The sequence below is a fragment of the Nelumbo lutea genome, chromosome 3 (assembly GCF_056320005.1).
Source record: "Nelumbo lutea isolate HS-2025 chromosome 3, American lotus-T2T, whole genome shotgun sequence".
NCBI lineage: Eukaryota > Viridiplantae > Streptophyta > Magnoliopsida > Proteales > Nelumbonaceae > Nelumbo > Nelumbo lutea.
In genome coordinates this window covers 109,077,502-109,102,635 of record NC_142686.1, presented here as the reverse complement: position 1 = coordinate 109,102,635, position 25,134 = coordinate 109,077,502, and the positions used below count along the sequence as shown (strand labels likewise).

Sequence of the window (25,134 nt, the reverse complement as noted above, 5' to 3'; positions counted from 1 at the left end):
TTTTAAAACATTTATTTTAAAATTTAAGTTTATATTATTTATTAACATTATGTTTAATATTTTTTAATTTTTGCATTTTTTAATTTTTTGGCATTGTTTTGAATTTTATGACTTTTTTTTTTGTAATCTTGTGCCTTGCTTAAAAAGATGTGTGCCTCGCCTTGCGCCTCAGGCACAAATTGGCCCTTGTGCTTTTAAAACACCGGGTTTCGGGTCAAAATATTAGGTTATGGGAAGATATTTGGATTGGGGAGTCCCCTTCCACTGAGATCTTTCCCTCTCTTTATGCTCTTTCCAATCTCAAGGGTAGATCTATGTCTAAGTTCATTCCCCCCCCCCCTTCTCCTAGGAATCTTAGAGAGTCTGAAATCCATTTTGTGTTTGCTTTGCTTACTTCGCTAAATCCTATGGTTGGACCCTCAATTCGGTTGGGACCTTCACTTAAGTCCTTGTTTAACTCGCTTGTATCTTCCTTACCCTCCCCTTCTCATACTTTCTCTATTAAGGAAATTTGGTGCTCTCCCATCCATTTTAAAGTTGGTGCTTTTTGCTAAGAAGTGTATCATGGATGCATTAATACCTGTAATAAACTTAAAAAGGAAGAGGCCAAATTGGTGCCTGCCCCCAATTGGTGCTGCTTATGCAAGCTTAACGGTGAAACTGCAGTTCACCTCCTACTTCCTTGCCCTTTTGTTGGTTTTATCTGGGACTGATTCACTTTGCTTTTTGGTTGCAGTTGGCTTCCTCCTATTAACTTGGGAGAGTTGTTTAGCCCTTCTATTTGTAGTTGCTCTACTAGGAGGGGCAGATTATTGTGGAAATATACAAGGGCAGCAATGGTTTAGACAGTTTGGGAGGAAAACTCTATAATATTTGGGGAAAAGGAAAGAAATAAGGAGGCATTGATTGAGGTCATAATCCTAAGAGTAGCACAGTGGACCAAGACCTTGGTTCTCTTCTCAGACTTTAAAGTAGATGATTTTTTCAGAACTTGGGGGGCTATACCGCTATAGCTGCCTCATCTTCTAGAAGACAGGTTGCAGTAGTGGACTGGCCACCCCTGCCTTGTAACTGGTTGAAACTAAATTTTGATGGGAGTTGTGTGGGCAATCCAGGCCCCTCTAGAATTGGTGGGGTGGTTAGGGATGAGGAAGGCAACATTTGCGCCTTCTTCTTAGGTCCAGTTAAGCAAAATGATGTGGCTACAGCAGAATTTTTGGCATCTGTTTTTGGTCTTGAGAAAGCCAAGGAGTTGGATTTTGAAAGGATAATCATTGAAGGAGATTCCAAATTAAGGGGAAGGAGTCTCTTAGCATCTAAGGAATGACCTTAGGAGATTCAAATGGCTTTCTAGGGACATGTTTATTCAAGTCCAATGGGTTAGAAGATCTAACGACTGTTTGGCAGATGGTTGGCAGATGGTCTAGGCTAGGGCGTCTAGCTACACAAGGAGTACAAAGACAGTCTATGTTTTGGGCTCAGTTGTAATTCTTGGGGGTTAGACACAGGGTGTCTATTTGTATCCTTCACAACTTCTTGTTGTGCTTTTTTTTTTTTTTTTTTGATAAGTGAAATTAAATTTCATTCATTCTGAAAATATATAATCATTACAAGCATCCCTTAGAGAGGCACGAGATGCTACCTCTTTATAAACAAAACAGAGAAATTACAAGTGAACCAAAACAAAGATTGTCTATTCACCCCTTGCTTGGCTAGAGTATCAGCTAATCTGTTTGCTGATCTCCCCACCCATTGTATCTTCAAATTCATATTCTTGGTGATCCATAAAAACTTTTTTAATACATCCCTGTAGCACCATATCACAAATTCTGGATCCTTTAACCAACCCACCACCAATTTTGAATCCCCTTCACCAAAATTGGTAATGCTCAGCTCATTTGCAATCTGTGCTCCTTGTAAGGCTGCAAGCAATTCTGCCTTGAGAGAATCCCCATACCCTAGCGGACCAGAAAACAAGGCTATTAATTTGCATTCTAGAAGAGCTTCTTGCAACACCTTCCCAGTTCCTCCATAAGTCGTCAGGAGAAATTTGAGAAAACAGGTCCAAAGATTTGATCCAACGAATCACTCTAACCATCACACAATCCCTTATTTTTTCCTTGCTTCTTTCCTTATTAGAGAAGACTCTTGCATTCAACTCTTCCCAAACAGTCCAAACCAAGGCTGCTCTAACACACCTACACATAATTCTTCCCCTCTTTTTTGGCCATGTAAACGTAGAAGGATGAAACAGCATGTTAACCTCCTCTGGTAAGGACCACCTGCACCCAAACAAAGAAATAATCCAATTCCATTCCTTCTTGTTGTGCTTCATTATTTGCTTAACTAATTCATTTTCTAAGTTGCTGATAAAAAATAAATGAAAATTTATGTTTTCCATGGTCTGAGAATCTGGTATGAAAGGGGTTTGGGAGGAGATAATGCTCTCTTCTTCCTAGAGAACAATATGATGGCATGGGGTCTGTCCCCTTTTTAATTCTTTTTCACTTTTTTCATTTTTAACTTCCTTTTGAAGAAAGAAAATTGGTAACCCAAAGAATGGGATAATTCAATATACTTGCTTATCGTTTAGTTTGGTTAAAAAGGTATCATTGCATCATTGGGCTGTTTGCTAGTGATGAGGGCAGATTTGGCCCTCCAATGACATTGTGACACCTAGGCAACAACTTAGTCAAGATGATGGTGTCCCGACCTGGCAACCCGGCACAGGCGCCAACCTGGCGACCTGGCACAGGCACCGACCTGGCGACCCGGCACAGGCACCGAACTGACGACCTGGCACAGGCGTTGAACTGGCGACTTCGACCACAATTCAGGTCGGCTAGAAGCACCTCGTCCAGGACTGACCTGCAACACCTCATCACTAGCCGAAATGACCTCGACGCAAGGAGTAACCTCCCTCGAGGGCGTGCCAACTTGATTGAGGTCCAGATGGCGACCTGCGAGAAGTGCTCACCGACAAATTCGGCATGCATATTCCAACACTCCCAAGATCCTTGGAAGTTATCCCAAGTATCGAACATTCCGGAGGATGGTCAACGTGCATGGCGGTTGCCTCCGGGAATCTCATACCACTTAGGCGACCTCGGAATCCCGATTATGGTGCGTGAAGCCCACGCCAAACAATGCCTATATAAAGGCACCAACCCCAATGACATGGAGGGGCAAGTAAGCACATTCTAGCTCTCATACTTTGTGATTTTTTAGCTTGCAATCTACTATGAGAGTACTAACTTAATCATCGGAGCGACCTCGTCGAGTTAGTCACTCCGGGTCCTCTGACATTGATTCCTTGCAGGTCTCCAAAGAACTGTGAAACTCAACAATCAATCCAACTTGGCCCAATCAACTCGGCACCTGATCTGCCCCCCGGTCAGCTCGACCCAGTCAGTCTGCCCCCAACTCGACACCTAGTCCACTCCCAGCTCAACCTGGTCAGCTCGGCATCCAGGTCCTCACCCAACAAAATTCTCCACTTCGGCCTCTGAGTCATCAGCCACTTGAAAGCAGATCAAATGACGAGGTACTTAGCCCAAAAATTGATTCATCAATTGGCGTCGTCTGTAGGAAACGCTACAAAAAGCTGAGCTCTCATCTTCTGAAAGGCTAAGTCCTCTTCTTCTAGAAAGCCAAGTGCTCACCTTTTAGAAACTAAAGCTCTCACTTTCTAAATTCCATTTTTTATGAACTCAAAGACTAAGCAGGAAGTTGATGGCCAACAGACTAAGCAACTCTGCCGACTTTATTTCAACTCGGATAAAGCCTCATCAGCCCTCTTCACGAGGCACCCTCTACAAGATGAGCTCTTCGTGGCTTCCGTGGGAGTTGGCGGCCAATGGACTGCACTAACGCCCATGTCGGTCGAGCCTTCCAAGGCTCCCGTGCGAGCTGGTGACCTAAAGTCAGTAGTGTTGCCCCCAGCAGCTCGATCTCCCAGTAGCTTCTTGTAGGAATGGATGATCGGCATCACTAACGAGGCTGATGCAACACAACCATAGCTCTAAAGTGCTGAGTTGATAAAAGACCTCAGCACCACATAAGACCCAGTCGCCTCTTCAGCATGGGCAAAATCGAGGATAAGGAGAGTGGACTGCGAGTCGCTCCCAGAGCCCAATGGCTAAAGTACCGAGCTGATAAAAGACCTCAGAGCCACATAAGACCCATTCGCCTCTTCGGCATGGGCAAAATCAAAGGTAAGGAGAGTGGACTGCGAGTCATTACTAGACCCCAAGGCTGCAAACACTTGAACTCTTCCAACTTGAGAAGCAAATTGGATTGACACTTACAAGCTCATCGAATTAGTCATTCCAGGCCAAAAGGAGCAATCTACTCCCTTCGCCGAGTTACTTTCAGCTCGAGAGTGGGGGGGGAATTGATGAGGGCAGATTTGGCCCTCCAATGACACTGTGACACCTAGGCAACAACTTAGTCAAGATGATGGTGTCCCGACCTGGCGACCCGGCACAGGCGCCTAACTGGCGACCCGGCACAGGTGCCTAACTAGCGACCTAGCACAGGTGTCGACCTAGCGACCTGGCATAGGCGCCAAACTGGCGACCCGGCACAGGCACCGACCTGGCGACCCGGCACAGGCGCCAACCTGGCGACCCAGCAAGCGCCGAACTGACGACCTGACACATGCACCGAACTGGCGACCTCGACCACAATTCAAGTCGGCTAGAAGCACCTCGTCCAGGACCAACCTGCAACACCTCATCACTAGCCGATTGAGGTCCAGGTGGCGACCTACGAGATGTGCTCGCTGACAAATTCGGCATGCATATTCCAACACTCCCACGATCCTTGGAAGTTATCCCACATATCGAACGTTCCGGAGGATGGTCAACGTGCATGGCGGTTGCCTCCGGGAATCTCGGACCACTTAGGCGACCTCTCGGAAATCCCGATTATGGTGCATGAAGCCCACGCCAAACAATGCCTATATAAAGGCACCAACCCCAATGACATGGGGGGGGGGGGGCAAGTAAGCACATTCTAGCTCTCATACTTTGTGATTTTTAAGCTCGCAATCTACTATGAGAGTACTAACTTAATCATCGAAGCGACCTCGCTGGGTTAGTCACCCCGGGTCCTCTGACATTGATTCCTTGCAGGTCTCCAAAGAACTGCAAAGCTCAACAATCAATCCAGCTTGGCCCAGTCAACTCGGCACCCGATCTGCCCCCTGGTCAGCTCGACACCCGATCTGCCCCCTGGTCAGCTCGGCACCTGATCTGTCCCCTGGTCATCTCAGCACCTGATCTGCCCCGTGGTCAGCTCGGCACCTGATCTGCCCCCTGGTCAGCTCGGCACCTGATCTTTCCCCTAGTCAACTCGGCACTTGATCTACCCCAGCTTGGTCTGGTCAACTCGGCCCAGTCAGTCTGCCCCCATCTCGGCACCTAGTCCACTCCCAGCTCGGCCTGGTCAGCTCGGCATCCAGGTCCTCACCTAGCAAAATTCTCCACTTCGGCCTTTGAGTCATCGACCACTTGGAAGCAGACCAAATGACGAGGTACTTAGCCCAAAATTTGATTCTGATGAGGGCGGATTTGGCCCTCCAGTGAAATTGTGACACCTGGCACCTCATGCAAGCCAAGTGCAGCCTCTTGACAACTGGGCAGCTCGGGCAGCTCGGCGTAGCTCGCCATAGGCAATTCGGCAGAGCCTACCATAGCTCGCCACAGGCAGCTCGGCAGAGCTTGCCACAAGCAGCTCCGCATAGCTCAAGGAGCTCGGCATAGCTCCCCCCCCCCAGGCAGCTCACCACTTGCAGGGTAGCTCGGTACAGAAGAGCAATTCGGCATATCGCAGGAAGATCACATGCCTGACAACCGTACCTAACAGATTCGGAGACCTACGCCCACGTCTCTCGCCAGGCGGCACCGTGCCTGCCAGCCCTGAGAGTTGTCCCTTGCCTGGCAGAGCCGTACTCTGCAATAGCTGCCTGCACCTGCCACTTCAGCTCTGGCAGTAACGGCTGCGGCAGAGAGATAGAGGCGGTTATGCTTGACTTGACAGAGGTTGTTACGCCTGATTTGACAGGACACCACAATATAAGGACTCCGACCCCCAAAGACAAGGGGGAGAGAATGGAAAAATGGAGGTAATCCCTGCTCTCTAGCTCTCTCATTTCTCTCCAAGCTCCCTACAATCAGAATAATAACTTAGGCATCGGAGAGTCCCCGCCGGGAAAATACCCCTGGGTCCTCTAATTCAGTTCTTGCAGGTCCCTCAGCTCCCGCTGCCTACAAAGAGGAGGAAAAGATGGAGTTCTCGCAAGTCCCTCAACTCCCACTACCTACGAAGGAGAGAAGATCACCTCATGCAGAGAGTAGTCGGGTTGCGCTGCACCAGGGAGCTCCACCATTCTCTAAGTCACATGTCGCCTAGGAGCAGAACAAATGACGAGTCCACCAAGGTAGCTCACCATCAGGGAGCTCGGCATAGCTCTCCCCAGCTCGGCATAGTTCGGGCAGCTTGGCATAGCTCTCCCCCAGGCAGTTCGCTATCAGGGAGCTTGGCATAGCTCGGGCAGCTCGACATAGCTCTCCCCCCAGGGAGCTCCACCATCCTCTCATGGGAGTAGGTCAAATGGCGAGGCACTTAGCCAAAAAAAATTGATACATCAAAAAAAATTGGTACGTGACCAGAAACGGTTACATTAATTGGCGCCGTCCATAGGAACACGCTACAAAAAGCTAAGTTCTCATCCTACAAAAGCTAAGTCCTCTTCTCCCAGAAAGCTAATTCCTCACTTTTTAGAAATTGAAGCTCTCGCTTTATAGTTTACATCTTTTATGAACTCAAAGACTATGTAGGGAGCCAACAGACTAAGCAACTCTACCAACTTTCAGTTCAGATAAAACCTCACCAGTCCTCTCCGCAAGGTCCCCTCTACAAAGATGAGCTCTTCGTGGCTTCCGCAGGAGTTGGCGGCCAACAAACTACATAGGCACCCTTGCTGGTCGAGCCTTCCAAGGCTCCCGTGTGAGTCGGTGACCTAAAGTTAGTAGTGCTGCCCCCGAAGGTCGAGCTCCTAGTAGCTTCTTGTAGGAGTGGGTGACCAGCATTACAAGACTGATGCGGTGCAATCACGGGTAGCTCGGCACCTGGTCAGCTCGGCACCTCACAGGCAAAGCCTACGGGCCACATTACTGCTTAAGACCCAGTCGCCTCTTCGGCACGGGCAAAGTCAAAAAAGAGTGGACTATGAGTCGCTCCCAAAGCCTACGGGCCACATTACTACTTAAGACCCAGTCACCTCTTCGGCATAGGCAAAGTCAAAAAAGAGTGGACTATGAGTCGCTCCCAAAGCCTACGGGCCACATTACTACTTAAGACCCAGTCGTCTCTTCGGCACGGGCAAAGTCAAAAAAGAGTGGACTACGAGTCGCTCCCAAAGCCTACGGGCCACATTATTACTTAAGACCAAGTCGCCTCTTCGGCACGAGCAAAGTCAAAAAGGAGTGGACTATGAGTCACTCCCAAAGCCTACGAGCCACATTACTACTTAAGACCCAGTCGCCTCTTTGGCACGGGCAAAGTCAAAAAGGAGTGGACTACGAGTCACTCCCAAAGCCTACGGGCCACATTACTACTTAAGACCCAATCGCCTCTTCGGCACGGGCAAAGTCAAAAAGGAGTGGACTATGAGTCGCTCTCAAAGCCTACGAGCCACATTACTACTTAAGACTCAGTCGCCTCTTCGGCACGGGCAAAGTCAAAAAGGAGTGGACTACGAGTCGCTCCCAAAGCCTACGGGCCACATTACTGCTTAAGACCCAGTCGCCTCTTCGGCACGGGCAAAGTCAAAGAAGAGTGGACTACGAGTCGCTCCCAAAGCCTGCGGGCCACATTACTACTTAAGACCAAATCGCCTCTTCGGCATGGGCAAAGTCAAGAAGAGTGGACTACGAGTCGCTCCCAAAGCCTACGGGCCACATTACTGCTTAAGACCCAGTCGCCTCTTCGGCACGGGCAAAGTCAAAGAAGAGTGGACTACGAGTCGCTCCCAAAGCCTGCGGGCCACATTACTACTTAAGACCAAATCGCCTCTTCGGCATGGGCAAAGTCAAGAAGAGTGGACTACGAGTCGCTACAGCCACATTATTGCTAAAAACCCAGTCGCTTCCTCAGCATTGGCAAAATCAGCAAAAGTGAACTATAAGTTGCCCCCAGAGCCTAAGGGCTATAGTACTGAACTAGCGGAGACCTCCTCACCTTACGGGCAGCTCGCCACTTGCAGGCAGCTCGCCACATACTCTCATCTCAGGAGTGGGGGGCAAATGATGAGAGCGGATTTGGCCCTCTAGTAAAATTGTGACACCTGGCACCTCATGCAAGACAAGTGCAGCCTCTTGAAAAACTGGGCAGCTCGGGCAGCTCGGGTAGCTCGGCATAGCTCTCCACAGGCAGTTCGGCAAAGCCTGCCATAGCTCGCCACAGGCAGTTCGGCAAAGCCTGCCATAGCTCGCCACAGGCAGCTTGGCAGAGCTTGCCACAAGCAACTCAACATAACTCTCCCCCCAGGCAGTTCGCCATCAGGGAGCTCGGCATAGCTCTCCCCCCAGGCAGTTCGCCATCAAGGAGTTCGGCATAGCTCTCCCCCCAGGCAGTTCACCACTAGGGAGCTCCACCATCCTCTCCTGGGAGCAGGTCAAATGACGAGGCACTTAGCCAAAAAAATTGATACATCACAAAAAATTGGTACGTGACCAGAAACGGTTACATCACCTCATATATTATTCATTCTAATCTAGCCCCCAATCTTAAATGATCATTCAAGATTTAAATGAAACATATGGTACAAGAAATTGAAAGTCAAATATGTTTAATTCAACGCATTAAACAAATTTGCACAACACTAGACACAACTCACAAGATATCCAACCACACATAATTAGCACCGCTTATGCTTCCAACTCAGGCTCTACCCAAGCCTTAATTATCACATAATTTGTCTTCAATTTATATGGTTAAGGCTGGTATAACAAACATTTTGATCACCTATTCCACTTAGAGAAAGTAATACTTTTGACACTTGTTTAGATTATGTGGGGTCCACATTAGTGTTCTCTACAGATTAAAATACAGGGAAAACCTATTTATTAATAGGGGTAAGTGAGTGCAATTGAATAATAGATTTCTAAGAAAATAAACCCACTAAGTTCACAGAAGAGAATGCAGGAACCAACTAGAGCATAAGAATTTTATTGATAAATTAAACAACACAAGGTAGTACATATTGTGGTAAAAAGGTCACAAGAACTTAAGAAAGTTTTCAATTACTCAACGAGGCAGAACATTATATTACTTCTGTGACTACTGACTATTAATGTCAATCAATGAATAAGATAAAACCCCTTCATGCATGAAAGCACTGTATACTCTATAAAGCATATACACTTATAAAGTATTCCACATTGACCACCCCTCTCAGACAATATTTTCAAAAACATTGCCCTGCTTATACTTGCCCCCCAAAAGCTACCCCACTGTGAGATGATCGTCAGATATTATTAGTCCTACACAAAACCAACGTCATGGAGACTGAAAATGCACAAGGTATTAGAGTGGAGTACCGCAACCAGTCTCTCCAACGATCAACGTTACGCGATTATCCATAACCTTCTCAACAATCTTATCTTTGAGAGCCATAATTGGAAGAGATGAGAAAGGAGAGGAAGACAACGGAGAATGATACGAAGAAGAACACGAAGAAGTTGGAGAAGACGCCATTGATGAATACTTCCGATGTCCTTCTCCTTTCCTCTGCTACAACAGGGTGAGGAGAAAGGAAGCAACGGTATAAAGGAGTAAGGACAGAGAGATTTACTTCTGCAAGGGACATCTCCCGCCTTTCTTTCTTTTTTCTTTTTCTGGTCCAATAGGTAAGGAGCACTGTACTATACACTGAAGTCCGCAGTACGCGCGATGCGTCATGCGCACATTCTTTTCCCCCGCTAGCAAGAAATGTGGGTCCCACCCTATATCTCGGTTCCTTCGTCCCAGGCCCAGCCGCCCAGCGTCGTGTCATGGTCTTGTGGGCCTGGGCCTCGACGGCCCAGTATGATATGTCATCAACCGTTCAAAACGTGCCTTTGGATTGCTCCGGCAAGAAGGAATGAAGGATAGAACAACCTGAAATCTGGACCGACATATCCCTACCCACGATGGGCCTATGCTATGCAATGAAGATTCATGGGCTACAAAAGGGCCCACTGGAAGTTGGCCAAATAAACCCACGCAAACCCAGTTTCCCACGAGGCTCGACATTTTTGGAACTTTTATCGAACATGGGTTCGTTAAAACAAAAGGCGAAATTCCTAGTTAGTACCCTGTATTTTGGGCCTATGTCATTTTGGTATAGGAATTTTAAAATGCAACAATTCAGTATCTAAATTTTCAAAATGTGTCAATCCAATACTTAGCATTGATCAACTGTTAATCAGTTGTTAAGTGGTATTTAAAAAAGACACAAATGCCTTTCAAGTGTCATCTAATTTTTTTTATCAACCATCCAAACGCTGACAAGAAATTAACACTCCCAAGTCCCTACTTCTATTCAAAAAAATTGGGGTCATGTTGATGGAGAACGATTTGGCTCAACCCCATGAACCCAGAACACGTGCGCATGACCTGGCTTGGTGAACGGTCCAGCCTAGCAACACGATCCCGACTTGGCGCAGAGGAAACGCCAAGTCAAAGATAGTTAACTTGCCGAGGGCTAATACCTGGTGAGTCAGTCCCCCGCCTAGCTCGAAGAGTCTGGGCTCTCCCCTAAGGGACGCCAAGCTTTTACCCACCTGAGAGGGAGCACCTCGGTGCTTCGAGGCATGGACCCATCTGCCCTGAAGCACCCCAGTTTGTGGCAGCTCGGCGAGCCGCATGAGGGAAGGCAGGAAGATCTTCTGCCCGACCGCCGTACCAGACAAATCTGGTGACAGCAGTTGTGTCCCTCGTCAGGCAGCGTCATGCCTGCCACCCTTAGAAGGTGTCCTACACCTGACAGACACGTACCCAGCGGTGATGGCCCCGCGCGTGCCACCTCAGCCCTGCCAATAATGGTTGTGGCAGGTTGGCAGTGACGGTTATACCCGCCCTGTCAGAGGCCGATGAGGAGAAGTAACAGATTTCTACTATAAGGAGTTTAGCATCAAGGGAGGAGAGAGAATCATCTACGGTATGCGCGCTATCTCCACTCTTAGCCTTCATCTTCCTCCTTGCTTCTCCTACCAAATACTAACTTAATCATCGGAGTGTTCCCACCGGGTAACTCCCTCCGGGAATTTTCTTCTTCTCAGGTATCTTTCAGGAGCCACGTGAGCGCTAGCTAGGAGTGACCGGATCGCGCTACATCATTTGGTGCCATCTGTGGGAAATGCTTCAGAAAGCCTTTCTCTAAACTTTCACATCTTTTTACTCTCCAAAAACTCAATGCTCATGGCGTCCTCAAGCAATATCAGACGAAGCACTGAGATGAATAACTCCAGGGAACAGCCCCAGCTTTCTACTATCTGCATCGGATAGTTCACTGCCCCCCCCTCAGCGGACGTGATCCCTAGTTTGAATGTGCCTCTTGCAAGGGCACCCGTCGTTGCTCCACTCCCTACCACAGTTGGAACAACCTTCACTGAACCCTCGATTGTGCCCCCAGCAGCCAGCCCGAACCAGTTGGAAGATTTGGTGCAGTGCATGCAGACTATGCAGGCTCAAATGCAGCAGTCGCAGCTCCCTCCTCGGCACCTGGCCTTGCAGCAAGCCAGGTCTCGCCACTAGGAGGAGCACCTTTCTCGCCAAGGAGAGGCCCCCTAGAACCCTCCTAGGAGCCAGGCCTCCTCCCGCAGCAGACGCGGAAGAACAACCACTCTAGCTTCACCGCGGGCAGTCAAGTTGGGAGGACCCCAGCTCGCCAGGTCCACGTCTCCTCAGCCCTCGAAGTCCGATACCCCATTCCTAGAGAACCGGTTCGAGATCCTGGCCGTAGGCTCCAAGTAGGATCCCTCTGTCCGCAGCCAGCACCAACGGCCTGAGCTACTTTCTGCACACACCATTCCTAACAGCACAGAGGTGAGCAACACCAACGTCGAGCCCGCCAAGAAGCAGAGACGCCGCCGTCGAGCTCGTTGATCTGCCACCCACGACCTGCCCGAGCTCGGGAGCAAAGAGAAGGTAAGCTCGGGTGAAGCCAAGGCACCCCTCCTTTTAGTTAAGTCTCCCCTATCTCCCGAGCTCCTGGCAGTCCCAATGCCTAAAGACTTCAAGCTCCCCCCTCTTGACAAGTACGATGGGTCGTTCGACCCAAACGATCACGTGGACGCTTTTCAGTCGCAGATGCACCTAGCGAGACCTAGTGAGTCGTGCATGTGTGTGGCCTTCTCCATCACTTTTAGAGGAGCAGCCCGTACATGGTACCGGAACTTGGCACCTGGACCGATAAGAAGTTGGGCGCAGTTCGCGCAAGCCTTCGCGTCCCACTTCGTTACTAACAAGCGGTGTCCGCGAACTGAAGAAAGTCTCCTCAGCATAGTGTAGAGAGAGGGAGAATCCATCTAAAGTTACATCAAGTGGTTCAACGATGCCTGTATGCAGATACCGCGCCTGGACCCCGTCATACACCTTGCAGCAGCTAAGAAGGGCGTGACACACAAAGAGTTTAAATGGCACATGGTCGTCAACCAACTAGTGACCATAACCGAGTTCCTGAAACTTGCGGACAGGTTCATAGCCACCGAAGAGGAGATCAACCAAAAGGGCGAGGGCGTGGCTGAAAAAAGGAAGAGGGAATGAGAGCTTTCCAGCCAAGGGGACAACCGAAAGAAAAAGGACATAGCTCGGGGGGCAAAGCCGGGTCAGTTTCTCCAACCTCCTGTAGCGGACCGAGCTGATTACACCCCATTGAACACGAAGCAGGCTGAAATCCTGATGGCGATCAAGGACGCCCCGTACGTGAAGTGGCCGCCCCGTATGAGGGGGAATCCCAATGAAAAAATAAGAATTTGTATTGCAGTTTTCACAAAGATCACAGTCATAGTACTAAGAGTTGTAAAAACCTCAGCAACGAGATAGAGGAGCTCATCCGTCGCGGATATCTAAGAAACTTTGAACATAACAATAATAATAGTAATAAAACAGGTCGGCAAGGGGAGCACGGTAAGGATGCCCCCGAGTCCAGCAGCAGGCTGGTCGAGCAACCGTAGAGGCTGCCTCCGGAGGAGAGGCCAGTTTAGGGGACCATCCACTATAGGTTCGATCGTCGCGGGTTGCACTTCAGCGGCAGCTCGGACGTCGGTTCGTGAGGCCACCCGGGAGGAGCAGAACCCCCCAAAGCGGCCGAGAACAGAAGAGCCAATTTTCTTCACAGAAGATGATGCGCGATGAGTCCACTACCCCCACGATGACGCACTCATAATAAAGCTAAGAATCAATGACTTCGAGGTCAGGCGCGTACTCATCGACTCAGGTAGCTCAGTCGACATCCTCTTCAAAGCTGCATTAGACCAACTCCAATTGTAGAGAGGCGACCTGAAGCCCATAGACACTCCTTTGGTAGGCTTCAGCGAAGAAGAAGTCTAGCCCCTTGAGAAAATAACAATACCTGTGGAAGTCAGCACGTGGCCTTGTGTTGTCAGATTCAAGTACGACTTCCTCGTGGTCGCAACCCCCTTCCCCTACAATGCCATAATAGGTCGACCGATCATCCATGTCCTACGGGCAATGGTCTCCACTTACCATTTGGCTATGAATTTTCCAACAAACTTCCGTGTGGAGGTAGTGCGGGGCGACCAGCTCGAATCTTGTAAGTGCTACGTTGCCGCCCTGAAGGGAAAAACCAAGGTAGCCGATGACCTCCAGCTGGAGCGGCCTATGGAGCAAGGCGAAGAACGAGCCACGCCCATAGAAGAAACAGCCACAGTTCCGACCTCAGCAGCAGACCCAACTTGGACGCTTCAAATTGGCGCTTCTGCCCAGGAACCTTTACGATCCGAATTGGTAAGTTTCTTACTTCAAAATTTAGATATTTTTGCATGGTCCGCAACAGAGATGCCCGGTATAGACCCCGAACTCATAACTCACAAGCTGAATACTGATCCTGTAGTTAGGCCCGATAGACAAAATAAACGTAACCTAGCCCCGGAGCAGTGGAAAGCGGTCGACAAGGAGGTCAAAAAGCTCCTCGTAACTGACTTCATAAGAGAAGTCCACTACCCGAGCTGGGTAGCCAACCCCGTCCTGGTAAAAAAGGCCAACAGCAAATGGCGCATGTGCGTCGACTACACCGACCTGAACCGGGCTTACCCAAAAGACGGCTTCCCGCTCCACAGAATTGACCACTTGGTGGATGCAACCTCAGGGCACAAGTTGCTAAGTTTCTTGGACGCCTATTCGGGCTATAACCAAATCAAGATGGACCTGACAGACGAAGAAAATACTGCCTTCGTCACGGAATTCGACCTATACTGTTATAAGGTTATGCCCTTCGGTTTGAAAAACGCAGGGGCAACCTTTCCGAGGCTAGTAAATAAGTTGTTTGCGCCATTAATCGACAGAAAATTAGAATGCTATGTAGACGACATGGTCGTCAAAACTCATTTCTCACATGAATTAATACAAGATTTGCATTATGTTTTTGAAATTCTGCGTAAGTTTAATATGAGACTGAACCCAAACAAGTGTGTGTTTGGTGTGACCTCGGGCAAGTTCCTAGGATACATCGTTAACCGGCGCGGCATCAAAGCCAACCCAGATAAGATTAAGGCCATTTTAGATATGAGACCACCCCGGAAGTTGAAAGAGGTTTAGAGGTTGAATGGCCGCATAGCCGCCCTGAGCCGCTTCATGTCTAAATCAGCGGACCGCTGTCTGCCGTTCTTTAAGGCAATTAAGAGCAAAGGGTTCGAATGGACCCAAGACTGCCAGTTCACATTCGACGAGCTCAAGAAATACCTCGCTAGTGTGTCGACCTTAACTCGGCCCGAGGAGGGCGATGTTTTAGAACTATACCTCTCGGCGAGTGAAGAAGTGGTCAGTTCGGTACTAATAAAGGAAGTAGATCAGGTCCAACGATCCATCTATTATGTTAGTAATGTATTGCAAGGAGCAGAAAACGAGATACCCGGAGATAGAAAAGCTAGAATACGCACTGATAATCGCAGCTCGGAAGCTCCGCCCGTACTTTCAAGCTCATACTGTTATCGTCCTCACCGACAAAGCTCTAAGGCAAGTATTGCTTAAGCCCGAGGTCTCTGGTCGGTTGACGAAGTGGGCCGTTGAGCTCAGTGAGTATGACCTCCAGTACAAGCCGCGAACTGCCATTAAGGCCCAAGCCTTAGCAGATTTCATAGCCGAATGCACATTCAGCTCCGAAGTCCCCAGGCCGGTTGAGCACAAGGCTCCCAGCTCGGCTGAGCCCGAAGCTCCCAGGTTGGTCGAGTCTGAACCCTGTGAGGTAGCAGCCAGTGTGGCATCTCTCCTAGCTCGGCCAACCGTGATCTGGGATGAGGAGCCCTGGATCCTTCACGTAGATGGCTCCTTGAACCAACAGGGCAGCGGGGCCGGAATAGTTCTACACGGCCCAAGCAACACGAAACTAGAATACGTGCTACGCTTCGAGTTCGCAGCGTCTAACAATGAAGCAGAGTACGAGGCGTTGATAGTTGAACTAGCCCTAGCCAGAGAAGTAAAAGCAAAGCACATTGTTATCTGCAGCGACTCCCAGCTCGTGGTTAACCAGGTCACCGGTGAGTATGAAGCTCGCGAGCCAACCATGATTGCCTACTTGACCAAAGTTAGAGAGGCCCTGCTCGACTTCCAGTCACACTTCATCAGATAGATCCTTAGGTCGGAGAACGCTGAGGCTGACGCACTGTCCAAGTTAGCCAGCACTAAAGACACCACCATGAGAACCGTGTACATAGAGGACCTGTCTCGGCCTAGCATTCTCAGGGGGGCAGAGGAGGTCGCTCCCATCGTTCAAGCAGAGCCGAGCTGGATTGACACGCTCGCGAGCTTCTTGCTACACGGGACCCTCCCTACAGATCGCAATGCAGCCAGAAGGGTGCAGCGCCAGGCAGCCAAATACGTCATGATAGACGAGCGGCTATAAAGGAGATCCTACACGCTCCCCCATCTGCGTTGCTTGCGCCCTACCGAAGCCGAACTCGTACTCCGTGACACTCATGAGAGGTTGTGCGACGGACACTTGGGGGGCAGGGCCCTTGCCCAGAAAGCGCTTTGACAAGGGTATTATTGGCCAACAATGAAGGCATATGCCATTGAACTCGTTAGGAAGTTCTTAAGGGTATTACAAATGCCAGAGACATGCCAATATTTACCACCAACCTGCTGCCGACCTCAAGTATCTCATCAGCCCGTGGCCCTTTGCACAGTGGGGCATCGATCTACTCGGGCCATTCCCGCCAGCAACGGGTGGAAGGAAGTTCTTAATGCTAGCAGTGGACTATTTTACCAAGTGGGTAGAAGCCGAACTCCTCGTAACGATCACAACCCGAAATGTCTAAAACTTCTTTGGGAAAAACATCATATGCCAGTTCGGATTACCTCGGGTATTGATTTTCGCCAACGACAAACAGTTCAAAGACATCAAATTCCAAGACTGGTGCCAAGACATGGGAATCCAACAGAACTTTACTTCAAGCACACACTCTCAAGAAAACGGTCAGGCATAAGTAACGAACAGAGCCATCCTCCGTGGATTAATGGCACGGTTGGACCAAGCTAAAGAATTGTGGGCAGATGAACTACCCAGTGTTCTACGGGCATATCGGACCACAGAGAAGACCGCCATGGGAGAAACACCCTTCAATCTCACCTACGGCACCGAAGCAGTAATCCCTGCAGAGATCGAAGTGCCTACGCTGCGACTAGAAGCATAAAGTGATCAAACAAACGAAGATGAGCTGCGCACCAACCTCGATCTACTCGACGAAGTAAGGGACCTCGCATACATCAGGACCGCATCCTACCAACAGAGAGTAGCCCGGTACTATAACGCCAGGGTCAAGAGGCAGAACCCCCGCGTTGGCGACCTGGTCCTTCGTAAAGTTATGGTACCTGAGCCCGATGCTGGCAAGCTCGGGTCCAATTGGGAAGGTCCCTACCGAGTGAAGCGAGTGCTCGGGGAAGGAACGTACGAGCTCGAGACCCTCGAAGGGAAACATGTACCTCAGGCATGGAATATTGTCAGCTTAAGACAATACTACTTGTAGCAACCGAGTAGGCCACGAGCCGCTCCCAAAGCCCAAGGGAAAAAATGCCGAGCTAACATGACCTTGGCACAATAAGACCCGGTCGCCTTTGAGGCACGGGCAAACCTCAAAAATAGACTATAAGTCACCCCCAGAGCCTAAGGGCAAAGAATGCCAAGCTGACATGACCTCGGCACAACAGGACCCAGCCGCCTCTATAACATGAGCAGACTCCGAGAGTGGGCCACGAACCACTCCTCCAGCCTAAGGGCTAAAACACTGAGATAATGAAAAGACCTCGGCAACATACAATATCTAGTTGTCTCATCGGCATAGGCTAAGTGCTTGCAATACCTAAGGCACAGGCACTTCGGCCAGGAACCCTGTGACGGATAGCCCGCCTTGGCATGCAACAAGTTAAACCCGTAAGACACAACCAATACCGACTTAACCCGGGTGTAGACAAGTCGGGCATGTACCCTACTATGTCACTCACCTTGGTGTACATAAGGCTACCCCTACTAAGTGTCAGAATACAGTTTGGGACCATGATGGTTGAGGAACCCACACTCTGGGTAATCATCCTAGTAGCCTAACAGTTCAGAGTAAGACAACCACTTTGGCAAGTAAAAGAAAATTGCTCAAGTATTTGGCGAAAAATGTTCTTCATTATATAAGCTCCATTACACTACATAAATACATTCAATACAAAAGAGAGGGAAATCGAGCTCGCACGCCAAGAATACAAGGAGCGCCTGACTACTTGGGAGGCTCATCGGCCTTACTCGAGGTTTCTTCAGGGGTTTCCTTAGAAGAATTAGTCAGATCGGTGGCGTCAGCCTCCCCGTTGCCGCCATCTTCTTCAAAGTTCGGGTCATCCACGGCCTGGCGTGCCATGTCATCTATGATGTTGAAAGAAGTGAAGGCACTTATATCCAGATCGGGGTAGGTATGCCTTATCCAACATCGCCCGAGCTTGAACCCCCTACGATAGGCCTTTGACATTACGTTGTTGAACCTCGAGGACTTGATGTAGTCGATGACGGACTGAACCTTGGTCTGTTTCCAGAGCTTCATGAAAGATTTCCGTCTTCTCCTTGATATCGGCCTTGAGAGACTTCACCTCGCGCTCTAGGGCCTCCTTGGTTCCCTTAAGGGCCTACATCTCGAGCTGCGAAGCCTTCTGGGCCATTTTGAGGATTTCCACCTCGAGCTTTAGGGCTTCCTGACCAACTCGGAGCCCGTTCACATCGGCCTTCAGCCTGTCTCGTTCCCGGGAAAGCTCCTCCCTCTCTAGTTCCAAGGTGTCATTCAGACCTTTCTGGGCGGCGACAACACTCTCCAATTGATGGACCTTGTCCTGTGTTGCCTTCAGCTCGGCATGGGCCACACGGGATGACTCCTCAGTAGCCAAAGCGCGCCTCAGGTGTTTATCAGATTGGAAAGTTAAGGCGTGCACGACAGTGTTCGCCTAACAGAAGGAAACTAGTCAGTCAAAAAAAAGGGGGGGGGGAGAGAGAAGAAGGAGAAAGCAGAGAGGTGAGGTAAAGTGTTTGCTCATGAAAAATGAACTTACCACCATGATGTGGGTTGCCGCGCAATCTCCGAGCTGACCTGGGGAGAGTTCGGCCCAACTCACACTTCTACATTGATGATGCCCCTCTTGCTTCGGTCGAGGCTGACCTCGGGATCCAAGATGGACTCCTCTTCGGTCCCTGAGCTGGATGCTGCCACATCTGCAGCATGCTGAGCCGACCCCTCTGTAGCCTCAGTAGCCGCCCTAGTTGAGCTTGGAGCCTCAGCAGTAACCCCCGCTGGTTCGTTCTCCAACCCCCTCGCAGCCTTAGGTCTTTGGGGTGGAAAGTCACCTCCCAGATCTATCATTGGAGGGGAACTGTTGAGCCTAATCGCAGGGGCATGAGCCCGGGAATGATCGGGTTCGGGAGAGGGAGCCCTCGATGACTCCACATGATCCCTTTTGGCGGCCTTCTTGGCAGTCCGTTTCTTCCTCCTCTTCATTTGGTTAAGGAGCCGGTAGCCATGATTCTCTCTTCTTCGTCCATGGGGCCTACAACAAAGTTGGTGTCAGTAAATCCAAAAACGACAAGCAGATAAAAACAAAGTGCCCTAAGACAGAAATAAACCTACCCGAGCTCAAACCGACCTGAGTGAGCTTCTCTTCGGTGATGTATTCCCGATGATCGAGCTCAACCTGAGCCCACGAGTGGAAGGCCTCCCACTTCTGCTGGTTGAGGGCGATGCTGGTCGCTTGGGTAGCCACCCTCCAGCTGGTAAGGAAGGGCCATCTTGTGCTGGCCCGGACCACAAAGTAGTCCCGCTTCCAAGCCGAGACCTTGCTCGGGAACTTATGCAGTAGTTTAAAAACTGGGCGAAGAGATAAGTAGTAGACCTGCCCGTGCTTAGGGGGAGCGCTAGAGGCGCTCTTTTTTATCAGCAGTATGGAGCAGAGTATGTCTGCGTCCAAAGAGAACCACTTTTCATGACAGAGGAAAATGGTCCCCACTAAATTCCAAATGGAGTTGGGGTGGAACTGATCCAGTGTGATATTGAAATGCCCTAACACCTCGGGGATAAGGGGGTGAAGAGGGAGATGAAGCCCGCCGACGAGTTGTTCCCTATAAATCACGACCTCATCCGAATTGTGCTCCCAGGGAAAATTACCGGTGGGAAGGCTGTAGTTGTACTCAGAAGGAAGGTTGAACTGCTAGATGAGGTCACGAAGCTTCTCCGGTGTCAGAGTAGAGGGACCGAATTGGTCCGGCATCCGACCTCGATGGGAGGTGGACGCCAACTTACCCGAAGCTGCCCATGCTTCACGGGCAGGTCGGGCCGGGGAAGGGTCACCATGACCCAAAGTGCCCACCTCGGGCTCATCCGAAAAGCTACTCTTGCTAGACATAAGGAGGACGGGATAAGAAAAGAAGAAAGAAAAGGAAAGGAAAGACTTAGAGACTCACCTGAAACAGGCGAAAACGAGTTGAAAAGACCCGAGCTGGAGACCTCAGACGCGAGCTCAAGGCGAAAGATACTTAGCAGCGAAGAGAATGCCAGAACCCTGCTATATATAGACACGAGGCCCGGTGACCAACGGTCAGGATTGGATCAATCCAACGGACCTCAAAGAAACCGGCAGTAGGGCTCCCAATGCGAATTTAATTTAGCGTGTTTTTTGGCATCCGCGCAGCATAAAGTGCCTGACGTCCATGCGTGAGTTGCACGATACGTGGGTTTCTTCCCGTAAAGAACCAAATGCCCAGTCGGTCCAGCCATTGAATTGGCTAGCGTGGCAGTGTGAGTAACTGAGCCAAATCCGCTCGGCGAACCATGAACTCCTCGCACTGGGGCCCCCGTCCCCAGCACGGGGAGTGGGGGGCAATTGAAGGAGGACGATTTGGCTCAACCCCATGAACCCAAAACATGTGCACATGACCTGGCTTGATGAACGGTCCAGCCTAGCAGCACGATCCCGACTTGGCGCGGAGGAAACGCCAAGTCAAAGACAATCAACTCGCCGAGGGCTAATACCCTGGTGAGTCAATCCCTTGCCTAGCTCGGAGAGCCCGGGCTCTCCCCTAAGGAACGCCAAGCTTTTACCCACCTAGGAGGGAGCACCTCAGTGCTTTGAGGCAGGGACCCATCTGCCTTGAAGCACCCCAATTTGTGGCAGCTTGGCGAGCCGCATGAGGGAAGGCAGGAAGATCTCCTACCCGACCGTCGTACCAAACAAATCTGGTGACAGCAGCCGTGTCCCTCGTCAGGCAGCGTCGTGCCTTCCACCCTTACAAGGTGTCCTACACCTGACAGACACGTACCCAGCGGTGATGGCCCCGCGTGTGCCACCTCATCCCTGCCAATAACGGCTACGGCAGGTTGGCAGTGACAATTATACCCGCCCTGTCAGAGGCCGACAGGGAGAGGTAACGGATTTCTGCTATAAGGAGTTTAGCATCAAGGGGGGAGAGAGAATCATCTATGGTACGCACGCTATCTCCACTCTTAGCCTTCATCTTCCTCCTTGCTTCTCCTACCAAATACTAACTTAATCATCGGAGTGTTCCCGCCGGGTAACTCCCTTCAAGAATTTTCTTCTTCTCAGGTATCTTCCAAGAGCCACATGAGCGCCAACTAGGAGTGACCGGATCACGCTACATCACGTCTTAATGGACATTTTGGACCCCAACTTTCTTAAATAAAAGAGGCAAGAATTTAGAACAGTTAATTATTTGTCGATGATCGAATGATTGATAAAGAAAATTAGATGACACTTGAAGGGCATTTGTGTCTTTTTCAAATGCCATTTAACAACTGGTTAACAGTAGGTACTAAATTGACACATTTTGTAAGTTCAAGTACTGGATTGTCGCATTTTAAATTTGGGGACCAAAGTAACACTAGGCCCAAAGTATAGGGTACTAATCGGGAATTTTCCCTTAAAAAAGACTCTAGATTAGCTGAATGTGTTAGGAGTTAGGAGTTGTCTAACCAATAATAACGCCCCACGTCACCATGCACACAAAATGTGGAGAATGGTTGTTATGAGTTATGAGCGACGTTAGGCGTCATGGGAAGATATTCCAATGGATCCTTATTGTTGGGAAGAAACTAAGTTTGTGGATAAACTTAGTTTCTTCCCAAAAAATGGTATGAGAGCCAGGTTATTTGATTGTGGATTTGTTGATTGCATGATGGAGCCTAATTATGGTAGAATGATTAGTTTGAATGGCACAAATTATTACAAGTGGAGAGGAAAAATGAAGGACCTACTATTTGTGAAAAAGTTACATTATCAGTTTTTGCTACTCAAAAACCTGAAAATAAATCTGATGAAGAATGGGCTTTTGAGCATGAGATGGTTTGTGACTTTATTTGACAATGGGTAGATGATAATGTTTTGAATCATATTGCTAATGATTCACATGCCAGAACGTTGTGGGATAAGCTTGAGACTTTGTACGCCTCTAAATCTGGGAACAATAAATTATTTATGTTCAAACATGCTATGAATTTGAGGTACAAGGAAGGTACTCCTATTTCTAATCACATAAGTGAATTTCATGGGTGTTTTGATCAACTGTCCGACATGGGTATTAAATTTGAAGGTGAAATTTTGGGACTTTGGTTGCATAATACTCTACCTGACTCTTGGGAAAATTTGCGCATAACTTTGTCCAGTTCTGCTCCTGGTGGTGTAGTGACCTTGGAATATGTAAAAGCTGTTGTTTTGAATGAAGAAGTCAGACAACGAATTCAGCAAGCGTCATCTTCTCAATCAGAGGTTTTGATTACTGAAAACAGGGGGAGAAGCAATGATAGAGACCGATGACAAGGTAGCAGACATAAAAGTAAGGCTAGAAGCAAATCAAGGTCTATGTACAAAAACCTTGAATGCAACTATTGTGGTAAAAAGGGACATATCAAAAGATTTTGTTTTCAACTTAAAAATGACAATAAAGGTAACAAAGGTAAGCAGCAATATAAATATAATGACAATGATGATCGTGTTGCCACCACCACTGCAGATGATCTTGTGATTGTTTGTGATGAGAATTTGATTAATGTTGCTTGTGATGAGGTAAGTTGGGTTGTTGACAGTGGTGCCTGTTTTCATGTTACATCGAGAAAAGATTTTTTCACATCTTAAACTCCAGGTGATTATGGGGTTTTAAAGATGGGTAATAATGGTTTGTCAAAGGTGATTGGCATTGGCACTATTTGTTTAAAAATAAGTAATGGGATTGAATTGATTTTGAAAAATATCAGACATGCACCAGACATTCGTTTGCATTTGATTTCTACTAGTGTTCTTGATAATGATGGTTATGTTAGTACCTTTGGTAATGGACAGTGGAAACTCTCTAAAGGTTCTTTGGTTGTGGCATGTGGAAAGAAGTGTTCTGGTCTGTACTGGACCAACACTTCTGTTTCCATTGATGGAGTGAATGCAGTTGAGTGTGATAACCCATCAGTGTTATGGCACAAGAGACTTAGCCACATCAGTGAGAATGGACTTGATTTTTTGGCGAGAAAGAATCTACTTTTAGGTTTGAAATGTGCAAGGTTAGAAAAGTGTACTCATTGCTTGGCTGGGAAACAAAATAGAGTCTCTTTCAAGAGTCATCCTCCCTCTAGGAAATCAGAGTTGTTTGAGTTGGTGCATTCAGATCTTTGTGGTCCGATGAAGACAAAAGCATTTGGTGGTGCACTTTATTTTGTTACTTTTATTGATGATCATTCAGGGAAACTTTGGGTTCATGTCTTGAAGAGTAAAGACCAGGTACTTGGTGTTTTTAAGCAGTTTCAAGCTTCTGTTGAGAGGGAAACAGGGAAGAAACTGAAATATATTCGCATTGATAATGGTGGTGAATATTGTGAACCATTTGATGAGTACTGCAGGCAGCAGGGCATTAGACACCAAAAGATGCCCCATAAGACTCCTCAGCTTAATGGCCTAGCAGAGAGGATGAACAGGACGTTGATAGAGAGAGTTAGATGTTGCTTTCAGAAGCAAAGTTGCCTTAATCTTTTTGGGGTGAGGCTTTATATACTGCTGCACATGTTATTAATTTATCTCTTGTTGCTTTGCAAACTGATGTTCCTGACAGGGTGTGGCATGGAAAAGATGTATCCTATGATCACTTACGTGTCTTTGGCTGTAAAGCATTTGTGCATATGCCGAAATATAAAATGTCCAAGTTAGATGTCAAGACAAGACAATGTATCTTCATTGGCTATGGTCATGATGAATTTGGCTATAGATTGTACGATCCAGTTGAAAAGAATCTTGTAATAAGTCGTGATGTTATTTTTATGGAGGATCATACCATTGAGGATATTGATAAGGCAGAGAAATCAGTCTTCGAGTACTGATGGGTTGGTTGATCTTAATCCAGTTCCTGAGACACATATGCCTAGTGTAGCTGAGTTTGGTAATCATGATGATGGCCAGAATCATATTCATGATGATTTGGTCGAATATAATGATGATGATGATGTTGCTGATGATATTGATGCTTCTGCCAGTGGTGGTATTGGTGAGTCTGTTGCCCTACTTAGAAGGTCTTCTAGATAGCATATTCCCTCTACTCGTTATTCGTCTAATGAATATGTGCTTCTCACTGATGGGGGAGAACCTGATTGCTACAAAGAGGCTATAGAGTCTGAGCACAAGAAAGAATGGATTGCCGCTATGAAAGATGAGATAAAATTTTTGGTTGACAACCATACTTTTGAGTTGGTCAAGTTGCCTAAGGAGAAGAAAGCTTTGCAAAATCGATGGGTTTACAGGTTAAAGACTGAGGAGAATACTTCTAATTCACGATACAAAGCTAGATTAGTTGTCAAAGGCTATCGTTAGAAAAAAAAGGGAATTGGCTTTGAGGAGATTTTCTCGCCTGTTGTCAAAATGTCTTCTATCCGAGTTGTTCTTGGTTTGGCAGCCAATCTTGATTTAGAGGTTGAGCATATAGATGTAAAAATTGTTTTCTTTCACGGTGATTTGAAGGAGGAAATTTACATGGAGCAATCAGAAGGTTTCGTGGTGAAGGGTAAAGAAGACTATGTCTGCAGATTGAAGAAAAGTCTATATGGGTTGAAACAAGCCCCGAGGCAATGGTACAAGAAGTTTGAGTCTGTTATGATCCAACAGGGATTCAAGAAGACAACCTCAGACCATTGTGTTTGTGTGCAAAAGTTTTCTGATAATGACTTCATCATCTTATTGCTTTATGTTGATGACATGTTGATTGTTGGTCATAACCGTTATAGAATTGACAGGTTGAAAAATGAACTTAGTAAGTCTTTTGCAATGAAAGATTTGGGACCAGCAAGACATATACTTGGCATGCAGATTACTCGTGACAGAGAGGCCAAAAAGTTGTGGTTA

The 25,134-nt window shown here is 48.1% G+C and overlaps 1 protein-coding gene across 4 annotated transcripts in view; it reads right to left on the bottom strand.

Moving 5' to 3' along the window:
* The window catches only part of LOC148867529 (zinc finger (CCCH type) helicase family protein), a 48,251-nt gene extending 38,361 nt beyond the window's left edge, over positions 1–9,890 (bottom strand). For 3 of the 4 annotated variants that reach the window (XR_016109123.1, XM_088974939.1, XM_088974941.1), the window contains exon 1: positions 9,606–9,890. Coding sequence is in view for 3 of the 4 variants with exons in the window: in XM_088974939.1 (XP_088831065.1) it covers positions 9,606–9,762 (157 nt within the window). In the remaining variant the exon portion in view is untranslated. The remainder of the gene's footprint in view (positions 1–9,605) is intronic. The other variant, XM_088974940.1, reaches the window with a different exon arrangement.
* Positions 9,891–25,134: the final 15,244 nt, after the last annotated feature.